At 44.0% G+C, this 11,923-nt stretch overlaps 1 protein-coding gene across 2 annotated transcripts in view; it reads right to left on the bottom strand.

Annotated features, from left to right (window-relative positions):
• Positions 1-8,281, bottom strand: part of TAF1B (TATA-box binding protein associated factor, RNA polymerase I subunit B) — a 67,313-nt gene extending 59,032 nt beyond the window's left edge. Inside the window, exons 1-4 of one of the 2 annotated variants that reach the window (XM_042982519.1) lie at positions 8,231-8,281; positions 6,542-6,640; positions 3,456-3,543; positions 121-218 (exon numbers count right to left, since the gene is read on the bottom strand). In XM_042982519.1, the coding sequence (XP_042838453.1) occupies positions 121-218; positions 3,456-3,543; positions 6,542-6,640; positions 8,231-8,248 (303 nt within the window). In that variant the 5' untranslated portion in view covers positions 8,249-8,281. Of the gene's footprint in view, positions 1-120; positions 219-3,455; positions 3,544-6,541; positions 6,641-7,807; positions 7,989-8,230 lie in introns of those variants that run through there. The other variant, XM_042982520.1, reaches the window with a different exon arrangement.
• Positions 8,282-11,923: the final 3,642 nt, after the last annotated feature.

Raw genomic sequence — 11,923 nt, forward strand, 5'->3', positions numbered from 1 at the left:
ATTCTTTCAGTAGCCCTAGTGTCATTACTGATAGCCCTACTTTTCTCCTTAGTTTCCCTCCAAATCCTACTATTATTCAAACGAAGCATAAAGCTAGCCTCTAGACACAAATGGACTCACCTTTAGTTCTGGGCCCACTCCAAGGGTCTTTAAGGCTTCCGCTTGTTGATAAAGTATGTGCTGAAAACCTTCACACACATACCAATCCCAGCCTCTCTCTAAACAACAAATAACATGCTTCAGACATGTGCACTCCTATTTACTACAGGCTACCACATAATTACAACTAGGTTTTACACATTACAGCTGGAATTTTTTTGTATACCTGAGTAGGAATACTCTCTCGTTTCCAATCTGGCAAATACATACTAAGTGCTAAAGCTAAACCCCGTTTTTATAATTCATCAGATTTTAAATATTTTAAGTTATCTACAATTTTTCTGAAATACTCATGGAAAAGGCAGAAAAACGAATAGTCAACATATTAAAAAATGAAATAAGCTTTAAAAGTATATACTGAACCCCAAAAGGTACTGTACTGGACAATACCCGGCAGAATCCGAAAGGAAAGAATGTTCGACACTCAGCCTTGGCTTCTCCAGGCCTCTGTCCCGGTCACAAAGAAAGGGAACGGTGGGTATTTGGAGAATGAACGAACAAAAGCCAAGACGCGAAGGTCTAGGAGTGCGGAGAGTGCTCTAAGAACATTCTAAGAAAATACAGTGCTTGATGGCATTCTGCTTTTCTGGAGACAGTTACAGGTTGCAGGGAGAAAATGGAAGCAAGGAAACAAATACTTCCTGAACCCTGCCTTGGCACCAGGTATGTGCTGAATATTTGAAATATATTATTTTCTTTAATGCTCAAAACAACCCTAGGAGATTGTGAAGAAATCTGCCTCCACAGCAGACAGAGCTACATGTTTAAACAGAACTACCAGTTAAAGAAAATATTAAAATCGGCTAAGACCCTAATGTTTTACTCCTCTCTGCTGGACAAATATCCCAACTCTATGGAAAACATGTTATCGGCACCTTTTACACATAGTTTATGAAGTCTGTTACTAGGACTCCAGGCTCCCCTCTCCCCGCAGGATGTCACAGGACTCCTACTCCCCACCCTGTTGACTAACCCAATTTCTGGAAAGGGTCTTGGGTTGTATATGAGTAAGAGAGAAAGCCTCTAATTTTGATGCATTCTGAAACTGAGGGAGTTTAAGCTCTTAAAGCTGAACACGTGCGCATTCTTCTTGCAGAACACCATTCTTACAAAATGGTAAAGTCGTATTTAAATTCTGAGTTCCTATTTTATAGAACAAATGGTATTACCATTCTCATTTTACTGATGAAGAGACTATGTTGGGTCAAAGAAGCTGAATATAAGACACTTGACACCTAATTTGAAGCATTTAAATCTCCTTCAGCAATTTAAGTTTAAACTATACATTTTTTTTTTTTTTTTAAGTAGGCTTCATGCCCAGCATAGAGCTCAGTGTGGGGCTTGAACTCACAACCCTGAGATCAAGACCTGAGCTGAGATCCAGAGTCGGACCCTTAACTGACGGAGCCATCCGGGCACCCCTAAACTATACATTTTATCTACTTAAGTAAAATACAGATTAATCAAGTTTTATTGTAATAAAATTTAATTAAAATTAATCAGCTTTTAGCCTAATAAAAACAGTCACTATTAAAGGTAAAACAGAAACATGAGTTAGCATTTAGGCATTCTGTCTGTTATTCATCTAAGAATATCAATGTATTTCATATAGACGTTTCACGAATATTTATATATCTACATTTCATGGGTGTGTGTCCTTAAAGCTACCTTACAACAGTGTACAAGAATCCACTGTTACCATTAGCCTGGTTTCATATTGGAGAATCTGGCCCTGGGTAGTCACAGAAATAAAAAGCATCAGACTTGGGGCACTCAGGTGGCTGAGGGGGTCAAGTGTCTGACTGTTGATTTCAGCTCAGGTCATGATCTCACAGTTGGTGGGATTCAGCCGCCTGTCGGGCTCTGTGCTGACAGCGTGGAGCCTGCTTGGGATTCTCTCTCTCTCCCTCTCTCTGCCCCTCCCCTGCTCGTAAGCGCACACACTCGCTCTCTCTCACTCTCTGTCTCAAAATAAATAAATAAATTTAAAAAAATTAAAGCATCAGACTTTACCTCAGATTCTTCTCAGTAATGGTTAATTATATATACTCACTAGATTAATGAAATAGGTCACCTTTCAATGCACACCCATGTTGAGACTATTTTAAGGAAAATGATGTTCCTATTTTAGAAGGGTGTGTTCAAAATTCAGTGTGAGAAATGGATTTCTAAAAGATGAATATTATGTTTAACTCACCTATCCTGACAATTTCATAGTTGAGTCATTTCAGAAAATAAGCATTTTTCTTTAAAAGCACAGAAAATCATATTCACAATACATGACATAGAACAGAGAAACATATGCCAACAGATAAGAAGAAATACACTCCATTATCCTTTTTTGCACAATAGTTCCTCCACTGGTTACCCCTGTCAGAATGGCTGACATTAACAACTCAGGCAACAACAGATGTTGGCGAGGATGTGGAGAGAGAGGATCTCTTTTGCATTGTTGGTGGCAATGCAAGCTGGTGCAGCCACTCTGGAAAACAGGATGGAGGTTCCTCAAAAAACTAAAAATAGAACTGCCCTACGACCCAGCAATCGCACTACTAGGCGTTTATCCAAGGGATACAGGTGTGCTGTTTCGAAGGGACACAGGTACCCCTATGTTTATAGCAGCGCTATCAACAATAGCCAAAGTATGGAAAGAGCCCAGATGTCCATCGATGGATGAATGGATAAAGAAGGTGTGGTCTGTATGTACAATGGAGTATGACTCGGCAATCAAAGAGGATGAAATCTTGCCATTTGCAACTACGTGGATGGAACTGGAGGGTATTATGCTGAGTGAAATTAGTCAGTCAGAGAAAGACAAACATCATATGACCTCACTCCTATGAGGACTTTAAGAGACAAAACAGGAACATAAGGGAAGGGAAACAAAAATAATATAAAAACAGGGAGGGGGACAAAACGGAAGAGACTCAAAAATATGGAGGACAAACAAGGTTACTGGAGGGGTTGTGGGAGGGGAGATGGGCTAAATGGGTAAGGGGCATTAAGGAATCTACTCCTGAAATCATTGCTTCACTATATGCTAACTAACTTGGATGTAAATTTTAAAAAATAAAAAATAAAGTTAAAAAAAATAGCTGCTCCACTGGAAAACCAACTCACAACAATAAGGATAAAAAACAGGATATGCTTTTAAGACATTTACTTCCGATTTTACCATCAACAATTACCCACTTTAATTCCACTTTGGATGAGCCATTTACAACTCTGGCAACTTGTCTAAAATCCATTTAAAATTCCATCCCACATCTCTAAGCACATATGAAGAAAGGGCTTACCAAGTTTTCTTTTTCTTTTAAGTCCCCGGTTGATGGCTTGTATTTTAGTATTAGGAATAGCCCCAGTGTTTATGACTTCCTTTGATCTCTGCAGGAAACAGACAGACCATGAAAAAGATGGTTTTACATCTCCCTAAATGTATTTCCCAGCATCTCTGGGAAGCATAATGAACCAAACTGGGAGCGCCAGGACCAAGGACAGTAACATTTCGGGAAAATTATATCAACTGTAAGATTTTGGTTAACCTTTATGTTGCTTTTTCATTCCAGATTTTTTCACTACTTAAAACAGTACCTGGAACACAATAAACGCTAAATAAAAGTCTGTCCAATTAATAAACTTTTATTTTAAATCACTTTCTAATTTTTTCAAATGAAACCTAAAGTCAAACTTCCTTTTCTCCTCCATCCAAACACGCTCTGGAATGAAGAGAGCTGTATTTGTTGTAACCAGCAATGCCTACACTGCATACAGATTTGTTTCATCCTGCTGTTCTACGTATTTGAATAATACAGCTTTCATTTCTGAAATTATAAAAGTACTACTTTTTATTTTTACTCAAACGTACAGAATTTTAGCGTGATAAATAGTGAGTAGCATAAATGGTGAGTATAACTCATCCCATAGTCTTCGACTCCAAGTGCTCTCAAGGGCTGGTACCTAAGATTCTGCCTTTCTCACAACCAAAACATAAAAGCATTAAGTCTTAATCATGGGAGAAAGGTGAAGATTTTTAACCAAAAGGCAACATTTATATATGTCTCTAAACTTAGAGATTGGAATGAAGTTTATCGGCAGCCTTCACTAAGAGTAAAAGAAACACCTTTAACGATAGGATTTGGGGAATGTATTTCCTGTAGTCAGAGAAACCACATTCAAAGCAGTATTAGTGGACTGGGTTGGCCACACTGAAAACAAAGATCCATCAGAATACATACCAAAGCAGTTACCCTACAAAGACAGGTACAACTTAAGAAGTAGGCAGGGAGGAGCGCCTGGGTCGCTCGGTCTGTTAAGGGCAAGCGTCTGACTTAAGCTCAGGTTATGATCTCACGGGTTCCTGCGTATGAGCCGAGCCCTGCATCGGGCTCTGTGCTGACGGCTCAGAGCCCGGGGCCCGCTTCGGATTCTGTGTCTCCCTCTCTCTCTGCCCCTCCCCCGCTCATGCTCTGTCTCTCTCTCTCAAATAAACATTAAAAAAAAAAAAAAAAAGAATGCTACATTCTTGACAAGTTACTCTACACAGGTTGTCTTTCAAGTGTGGAACTAGATGGTGTAGTGGTATTAGGATCTTTCAAGTTAAAGTAACTACAGGTTTTATCAGACAGAATCAAATAGGAACATTATTAAAGACAGAAATAAAAGACGCAATTAGTTAATGGAGTTTAATTTCTACGAAAATAGCACGCTGACTTCATCTGCCAGTGACGAACTGTCCAATTAGATGCAATCTTCTTTCGCTGTATTGACATTTGCACGGCCACTGCAGAAACAACGGTGAGTAAAACTGCTAGTGCCTTCCGTGCACCCGAGCAAAGAGTATCACACTGCATCTGTTTAAAGTGAATGAGTTGACGTGTTTACATCCGCATATGCATGTGTAACTACACGCAGAGATACACGTATAAACATCTTCACAAAACCATCGCCACCACCAAGGTAATAACACGTATCCACCCCCTCCGCAAATTTCACTGAGCTAGCATTGTTTTAGCTGTTCCATGTGACTTAAATGGGAAGCAGGCATAAGAACTTCAGCTGCATACTGGAAAACAATGATTGCTTCAAGAAAAGCTCTTGCGAGGGCGCCTGGTGGTTCAGTCGGTTAAGCGTCCGACTCTTGGTTTCGGCTCAGGTCATGATCTCACGGTCTGTGGGTACGAGCCCTGCATCGGGCTCTGCGCGGACAGTGAGGAACCTGCTTGGGATTCTCTCTCTTCCTCTCTCTCTGCTCCTCCCGTGCTTGCTCTCTCTCTCTCTCTCAAAATAAAAACATAAACTTAAAAAAAAAGAAAAAAGAAAAGCTCTTGGGTGAGCTACAAGGTAAATTAGCCACTTTCCTCAAGGGAAAAAGTTTTTGTTAGTTGCTTTACATATTTTGCCCAAGTTTTTAGCTGTTTAAGGTAGGAAGATAAATCCGGTCCCTGTTACTCCATCTTGGCCCAAAGCAGAAGTCTACACGGTTACTTTTCTCGGTCTCAAATCTGCCTTTCTTAAGTCTATATGGTGAAGGTCATATTTGCTCCTCCCCAGCTCTGTGGACTTGAAGCAAATCCTCTTCCCGAGAGGAGTCCTGGCACGTTTGGCCTGTCCAGGGGCAGACTGCCCACACCTTTGATCATTTTGGTTACAGTGGCCCGGATGTGTGGTAACTAGAACTGGACGTTGCACTCACAGTGTGAAGAGGCCTCACTGACCAACGTTACACAGGACAGCATGACAGTCTCTAGCGTCAGAGGCAGGTGCGATGGGGTAAAAGGAACACTGTAGTCAGAAGACTCAGGTTCACGTCCGGGCTCAACACTTGAGACTTGTGCGACTTGGGCACACTCACTCAGCTCGTGAGCCCCACTTGCCCCATCAGGGACCATAATAGTATATCTCACAGGTGAAAATGAATATGAGGAGAAAATGAAACAGTGGATAAGAAAACACTTTGCAAATCTGTAAGGTATTAAACAGAGGTAAAATGAGAATGAAGCATATTCAATATTCCCAACGGTACTCAATCTACATTCCATCTTCCAAACCTCAAAGCTAGAACACATTAAACACTCTTACAGAAGTATTAAGAAGAAATGCATCACCTTCTAAGTACAATTTCAATTATTTTCCCTTACACAACACAGTCTGAGTCATGACATCACTTGTAAATGAGGCCCAACATCATTTCAAAAACCCATCCTGAATGTGATTTACATGTTCCTTAACTCATGTAGAAGCAGTGAAGATTAACATTCTTGGAATCTGCCCACGGCAGGAGTGACAAAAAGCGATCAATTACTTGGGCACTATGCCACATAACAGGCTAAAAACTGCAATTTTCAAAACGTTGGCAAATGCATAAATGATGTCTGTTACTTACTTCTGTAACGTTGTGGCAAGAAGTGCAGTAATATTTGCCTTCATCAGTAAGACCCCAAGAGACAGCAGCACACTGAGTGCACCTTTCTTTGAATTCTTTCTATAGGAGCAGATAGAAAAGGGGTTACTATCAAATCATATTCAACCACATTGCATTTCTACAAAGAAGGTTCCCTGGATTTTACCCTATAGATTAAAAAAAAAATCATAGACAATAAAAAAATATATCAGAGAGATTATCTATAAGAAGAAGAGCCGTTCAGTCTTTTGGACAGTTTGAAATGGAATTAAATTATTTTTAAAAGTTTCTAAAATATGCAGTGGGGGAGGGGAGAAAAAGAAGAAAAGGTGATGGGGTAAAATGTTAAAAAAGATGAGTAAATAAAACTCCTTGAAAGTGCTGCGAGGAAAAAAGACGACAAGATTTAAGAAAAGACTTTAAAAATAGAAATAGGGGCCCCTGGGTGGCTCAGTCGGTTGAGCGCGCCACTTCAGCTCAGGTCATGATCTCAGGGCTCATGAGTTCAAGCCCGTGGGGCTCTGTGCTGACAGCTCAGAGCCTGGAGCTTGCTCCTGATTCTGGGTCTCCTTCTCGCCCTCTGCCCCTCCCCCACTCGCGCACTGTCTCACTCTGTCTCTCAAAAATAAATAAATGTAAAAAAAAGAAGAAGAAGAAGAAGAAATAGCAGGCCATTTGCAACGTCCTCCGTGACACTAAAAACACAGATGACATGAGAACCAGATTTGTATTGGGGTTGTTTCAAGTTTCGATTTATTCATTCAGCAATATAAGGAGTATTACCCATGCATGTCCTAGGCATTTAACCAGGTGCTGGGGATTCAGTGGTGAGCAAAACAGGATCCCTACTCATGGCAAGTACAGGTTAGTGGTGAGTTATAATGATCAATTATAATGGTGAGTTAATGATCAATTCCATTCACCTGGCATTTACAGACGTTAACCATCCATCATTCAATAACCATTTACTGAGCATCTATAACGACTAAGCCCTTCTACCACATGGTGCTTCCGTCCATACATACACTGGCACTAAATTCCTGAGCCCCAGCGTTTAGGTCTTTGACCTTGTCGTTGATCTAGCTACCGAATGCTCCTTCAATAGGGCCAAAGGGTGCAGCATTTCATGTAGCGAGTTAGAAATGAACGCCGAAATCATTTCAACAAGTCGGTAAAGTTTGCAATGACCCCGTACTGACGAGCGGCATCACCTCGGCGCGGCCCGAACCCGAATTTGGAATCCCTCACCCAGCCGGCGGCGAGGATTCCCAGAGACACAGGCGGGGGTTGCGGAGGAGCCGGCGGGTGCCAACCCCGACCCTTCCCACGCCCACCCCGCCAGCAAGGAGAACCCGTGGGTGGCCCCGCCGACAGGGGACGCGCCACGTGGGTGGCCACCGCCACAAGCCCCACAGCTTCGGCCTCCCCCGGAAACACACCCCCACGGACTAACGCCCCGCCCTCCCTTCAGCCGCGACCTCACGGGGCCAGAAACGCCAGCCGCACCCCGGGCCCGCCAGCCCCATCCCTTGCCCCGCCCCGCAGCCTTCCGCCCGCCCTCCTCCCGCCAGCGGCCGCCCCCACGGCCGGTCGGCGTCCTCCAGCCGCTTCCCTCGGCCTCCCTCCCCTCCCGCCCCGCCGTCGCGCCCCCAGGGCGCCCGGCTCCCTCACCGCCTCCTCCAGGTCCATCGCGGCGCCGCGGGGCCCGTTACCCGGGCAGCGAGCGCGGCTTCCGGGAGCGCCGGGCGGAGCCCGCCGGGCGGAAACCGAGACCGCGGCTTTGCGTTCCGGGCGCCTGGGGCTGCGGGGAGGTCCCCGCCGGCTCCGGGAGGGAAGCTCCGCCAGCCCCGCGGCCCCCTCCCAGACTGCATTCCTCTCCTAGTCGTCGTAACCCGAGCCGACCGGGAAGAAACGGGGCGGTGCCTCACACCGAGCCGATTCAGCCCCGCTCCGCTCGCTGCAGAACCGTCTTCCCGCTGCGCGCGGCGAGGGGGGCGGTGGCGCGGCCGACGGTCCCCAGCGTGGACTCGGAGCGCTCCCGGGTCTCCACTCCGCGCTGGCTTTGCACGGGAGAGGCCTGGGGTTCTGGAGGGAAGAACACGTTTTCGCGGTAGACCCGGATTCAATCACCGTTTTCTGTGCCTCAGTTTCCTCCTCTGTAAGAGTTCGATACTAAGTGTTAGTCTGTATATTTTTTTAATGGTTATTTTTGAGACCGAGACAGACCGAGACAGAGCGCAAGCAGGGGAGGGGCAGAGACGGAGACACAGAATCCCAAGCAGGCTCCAGGCTCTGAGGGCTCAGCACAGAGCCCCACGTGGGGCTCGAACTCCCGAATCCTGAGAGCCTGACCTGAGCTGAAGTCGGTGGCTTAACCAACGGAGCCACCCGAGCACCCCTACTAAGGATTAGCCTTAAGCAAGCATTTTACTTGGAAGCGGTTGGAGGAGTTACGCGATCTGACTTAATGTTTGACAGATCAGTCTGAGCCTTCCGGGGAGAAGACACCGATGGGGGCAAAGGTAGAAGTTGAGAGGCAAGTCAGGAGAGTCTTAATCCAGACAAGAGAGGAGGGTAGCTTGAACCAGGTAAAAGCAGTGGAGACAGTGAGAAGTGCTAAAATTCTGGAAATACAGATTTTGAAGGTAGACATAGGATATCTTGAAGGTCAGGAAGTGGGCGGTAACAGAAAGAAAAAAGTCAAGGGTGACTTCAAGACTTTTGACCTGCAGCTAGAAGGGTGAAGCCATCATTGACTGAGTAGGGGCAGACCGTGGGCGGAACAGTTTGAGAGCAGGGTAGAAAGGAGCCCCGAGTTGGATTCTGGACCTATCAAGTTAGAGATGCCGGTAAGACCTCCAGGGAGGATGAGAAGGCAGTTTGTAGCATTCACAGGCTACTCCTGGACTGGAGACATACACTCGGCAGTGCTCTCTGTCTAGATGGTATTTAAAGTCATGAGACCAGAGGAGATCACCAAGCAGGCGGCTCTTTATTCACTCGCTCCTTACTTCCCTGGCAGTTCACTTATTTCACAAAGTTGTTAAACACCCACTAGCTGCCGGGCACTGCGCCAGCAATTGGGAAATAAGATCTAAACAAGACAGACTCCCTGCCTTCCAGAGACTCCCAGGCCAGTGGCGCAGCCCATCTCGTTATTTTTTCATGGCACCGCACAAATGTTCTGTCTGGTTGTGTCACCCATGGCATTTGCCAAGCTTGGCTCTGTGCAGCTTCAGACTCTTTCTGAAAAATCTTACCTATCGTTAGAGCATTAAGGGTCGTCGTATGAACAGCTAGACCATAAGCCTCTTATTTTCTAGATCAGCCCTGATTTCAAATGTTGAACTGTTAGAACAAGAGGGCAGCACCGAATGCTCAACTAAATAGTTAATGTATTGAACTAAATATGAGATCAGGAATCTTTGTCTTTTTGTTATTGCCGTGTATCCAGGGCCTAGAACAGTATTCAGCTCATAGAATGTGATCAATAAATATTTGTTGAATGGATGAATGATTTTGTAAGATTTTCATGTATACGCAAAGTAGTTTAAACAGATGACATATCTTGATTGGAGACTTTGGGCGTGGTTGCACAGAAATGAGTCACAGATTTTTCCAGCCATTCCTTACCAGAAAATTGTTTTGAGCAAAGCCAGCCCTCTGGAAGATGTTGTCATAGACTGTAAGAATTAAAGGAGTGTTCGAACAGAGAAGCGCAGTTCTTAAAACTCTGGCTCAGGTGCCCTATTTGTCTGTCAGATTGGCACAGATAATTTGAATGGACTCTTGCCTTATGCTGCAGGTGAGCGTGAATGTGGGTGTATTTCTGGAAAAAACGTTGAGCTACATACAGGTAATGTTGTGGGGCAACAATGAGGTAACCCCAAGAAGAGGAAACAGGGAAATAAAATTAGAATTGAGATAATAGACCTTTAAAGCGTCTAGGGAGTCTCTGGGCCAAGATTTGATTCGACATCTTGATGGAAGGTATTAACATATCTAAAGAAAGAATGTGTACATCAGAAAGAGATACATTTAGCCCACCTGGTAAAGGTGGACCTAAATTTCCGCAAGGACCCCAGCTGTGCTATTATGCACCGGCAGCTGCTATATGTGACATTCCACGTAAGTGACAGCCGGTGGGACCGACACTAACCGCTACTCAATTCTGCCAATAACTCTAGGCTAATAAATTTGCAATTTTGATGAGATGGACAAATTCCTAGAAAAATACAAGTTACCAAAATGTATGTAGAAGAAATAGGAAGTCTGAGCAAGTCTATATTTATTCAGGAAATAGGTACGCTGTATAAATAAAAAACCTCATACAGAAAACCCCAATCTCAAATGAGTTAAAGGTAGTAAATTTCTACCAAATGTTCAAGAAAGAAATAGCAGGGACGCCTGGGAGGCTCAGTCGGTTAAGTGTCTGACTCTTGATTTCAGCTCAGGTCATGATCCGTGAGTTTGAGTCCTGTGTGAGGCCCTGTGCTGACAGAGCAGAGCATGCTTGGGATTCTCTCTCTCCCCATCTGTCTGTCCCTCCCCTGTGTACCCTTGCGCTGTCTTTCTCTCTCTCTCTCAAAATAAATAAATAAAGTTTAAAAAAAAAGAAGTAGCCCCCATCTCACACAGACTCTTCCGAATAATGGGAAAAGCACATCTTATGAGGCCAGCATAACTCTGACATCAAAACACGGCAAGAATATTCAAAGAAAAGTAAAAATTGAAGTCCATTCTCTCTCAGTAACATAGATGAAAAAATTCCAAACAAAATACCAGGAAATTGAATGCAAGTCCTTTGTTATACTGAGCAATATATATAAATAGTTTAATAAATCAAAACCAAGTGGAGTTTATTCTAGGAATGTAAAGTTGGTTTAAGTTAGAAAATACATAAGTCAAACAGTAGTGCAAGAATAGACCAAAAGAGGGGCGCCTGGGTGGCTCAGTCAGTTGAGTGGCCGACTCCGGCTCGGGTCATGATCTCACGGTTCGTGGGTTTGGGCCCCGCGTCGGGCTCTGTGCTGACAGCTCAGAACCTGGAGCCTGTCTTCGGATTCTGTGTCTCCCTCTCTCTTCCCCTCCCTCGCTCAAGCTCTGTCTCTCTCCCTCTCTCTCTCTCTCTCAAAAATGAATAAACATTAAAAAAAATTAAAAAAATAAAAAAAGAATGGACCAAAAGATCAATGGAAGAGAACAGAAAGTCCAGAAACTGACCACCCCCCCGCCAAAAAAAAGTAAGATAACCCGGTTTACAACAAAGGTGCTACTAAAATTCAGTGGGAAAGCAGTTTTTCAATAAAAACTATGATCAGTGGAACTTTCGTATAAAAAAAAAATACCCCTACATCACACCAT

This window comes from Panthera tigris, chromosome A3, assembly GCF_018350195.1.
Source record: "Panthera tigris isolate Pti1 chromosome A3, P.tigris_Pti1_mat1.1, whole genome shotgun sequence".
In the NCBI taxonomy this organism is placed as follows: Eukaryota; Metazoa; Chordata; class Mammalia; order Carnivora; family Felidae; genus Panthera; species Panthera tigris.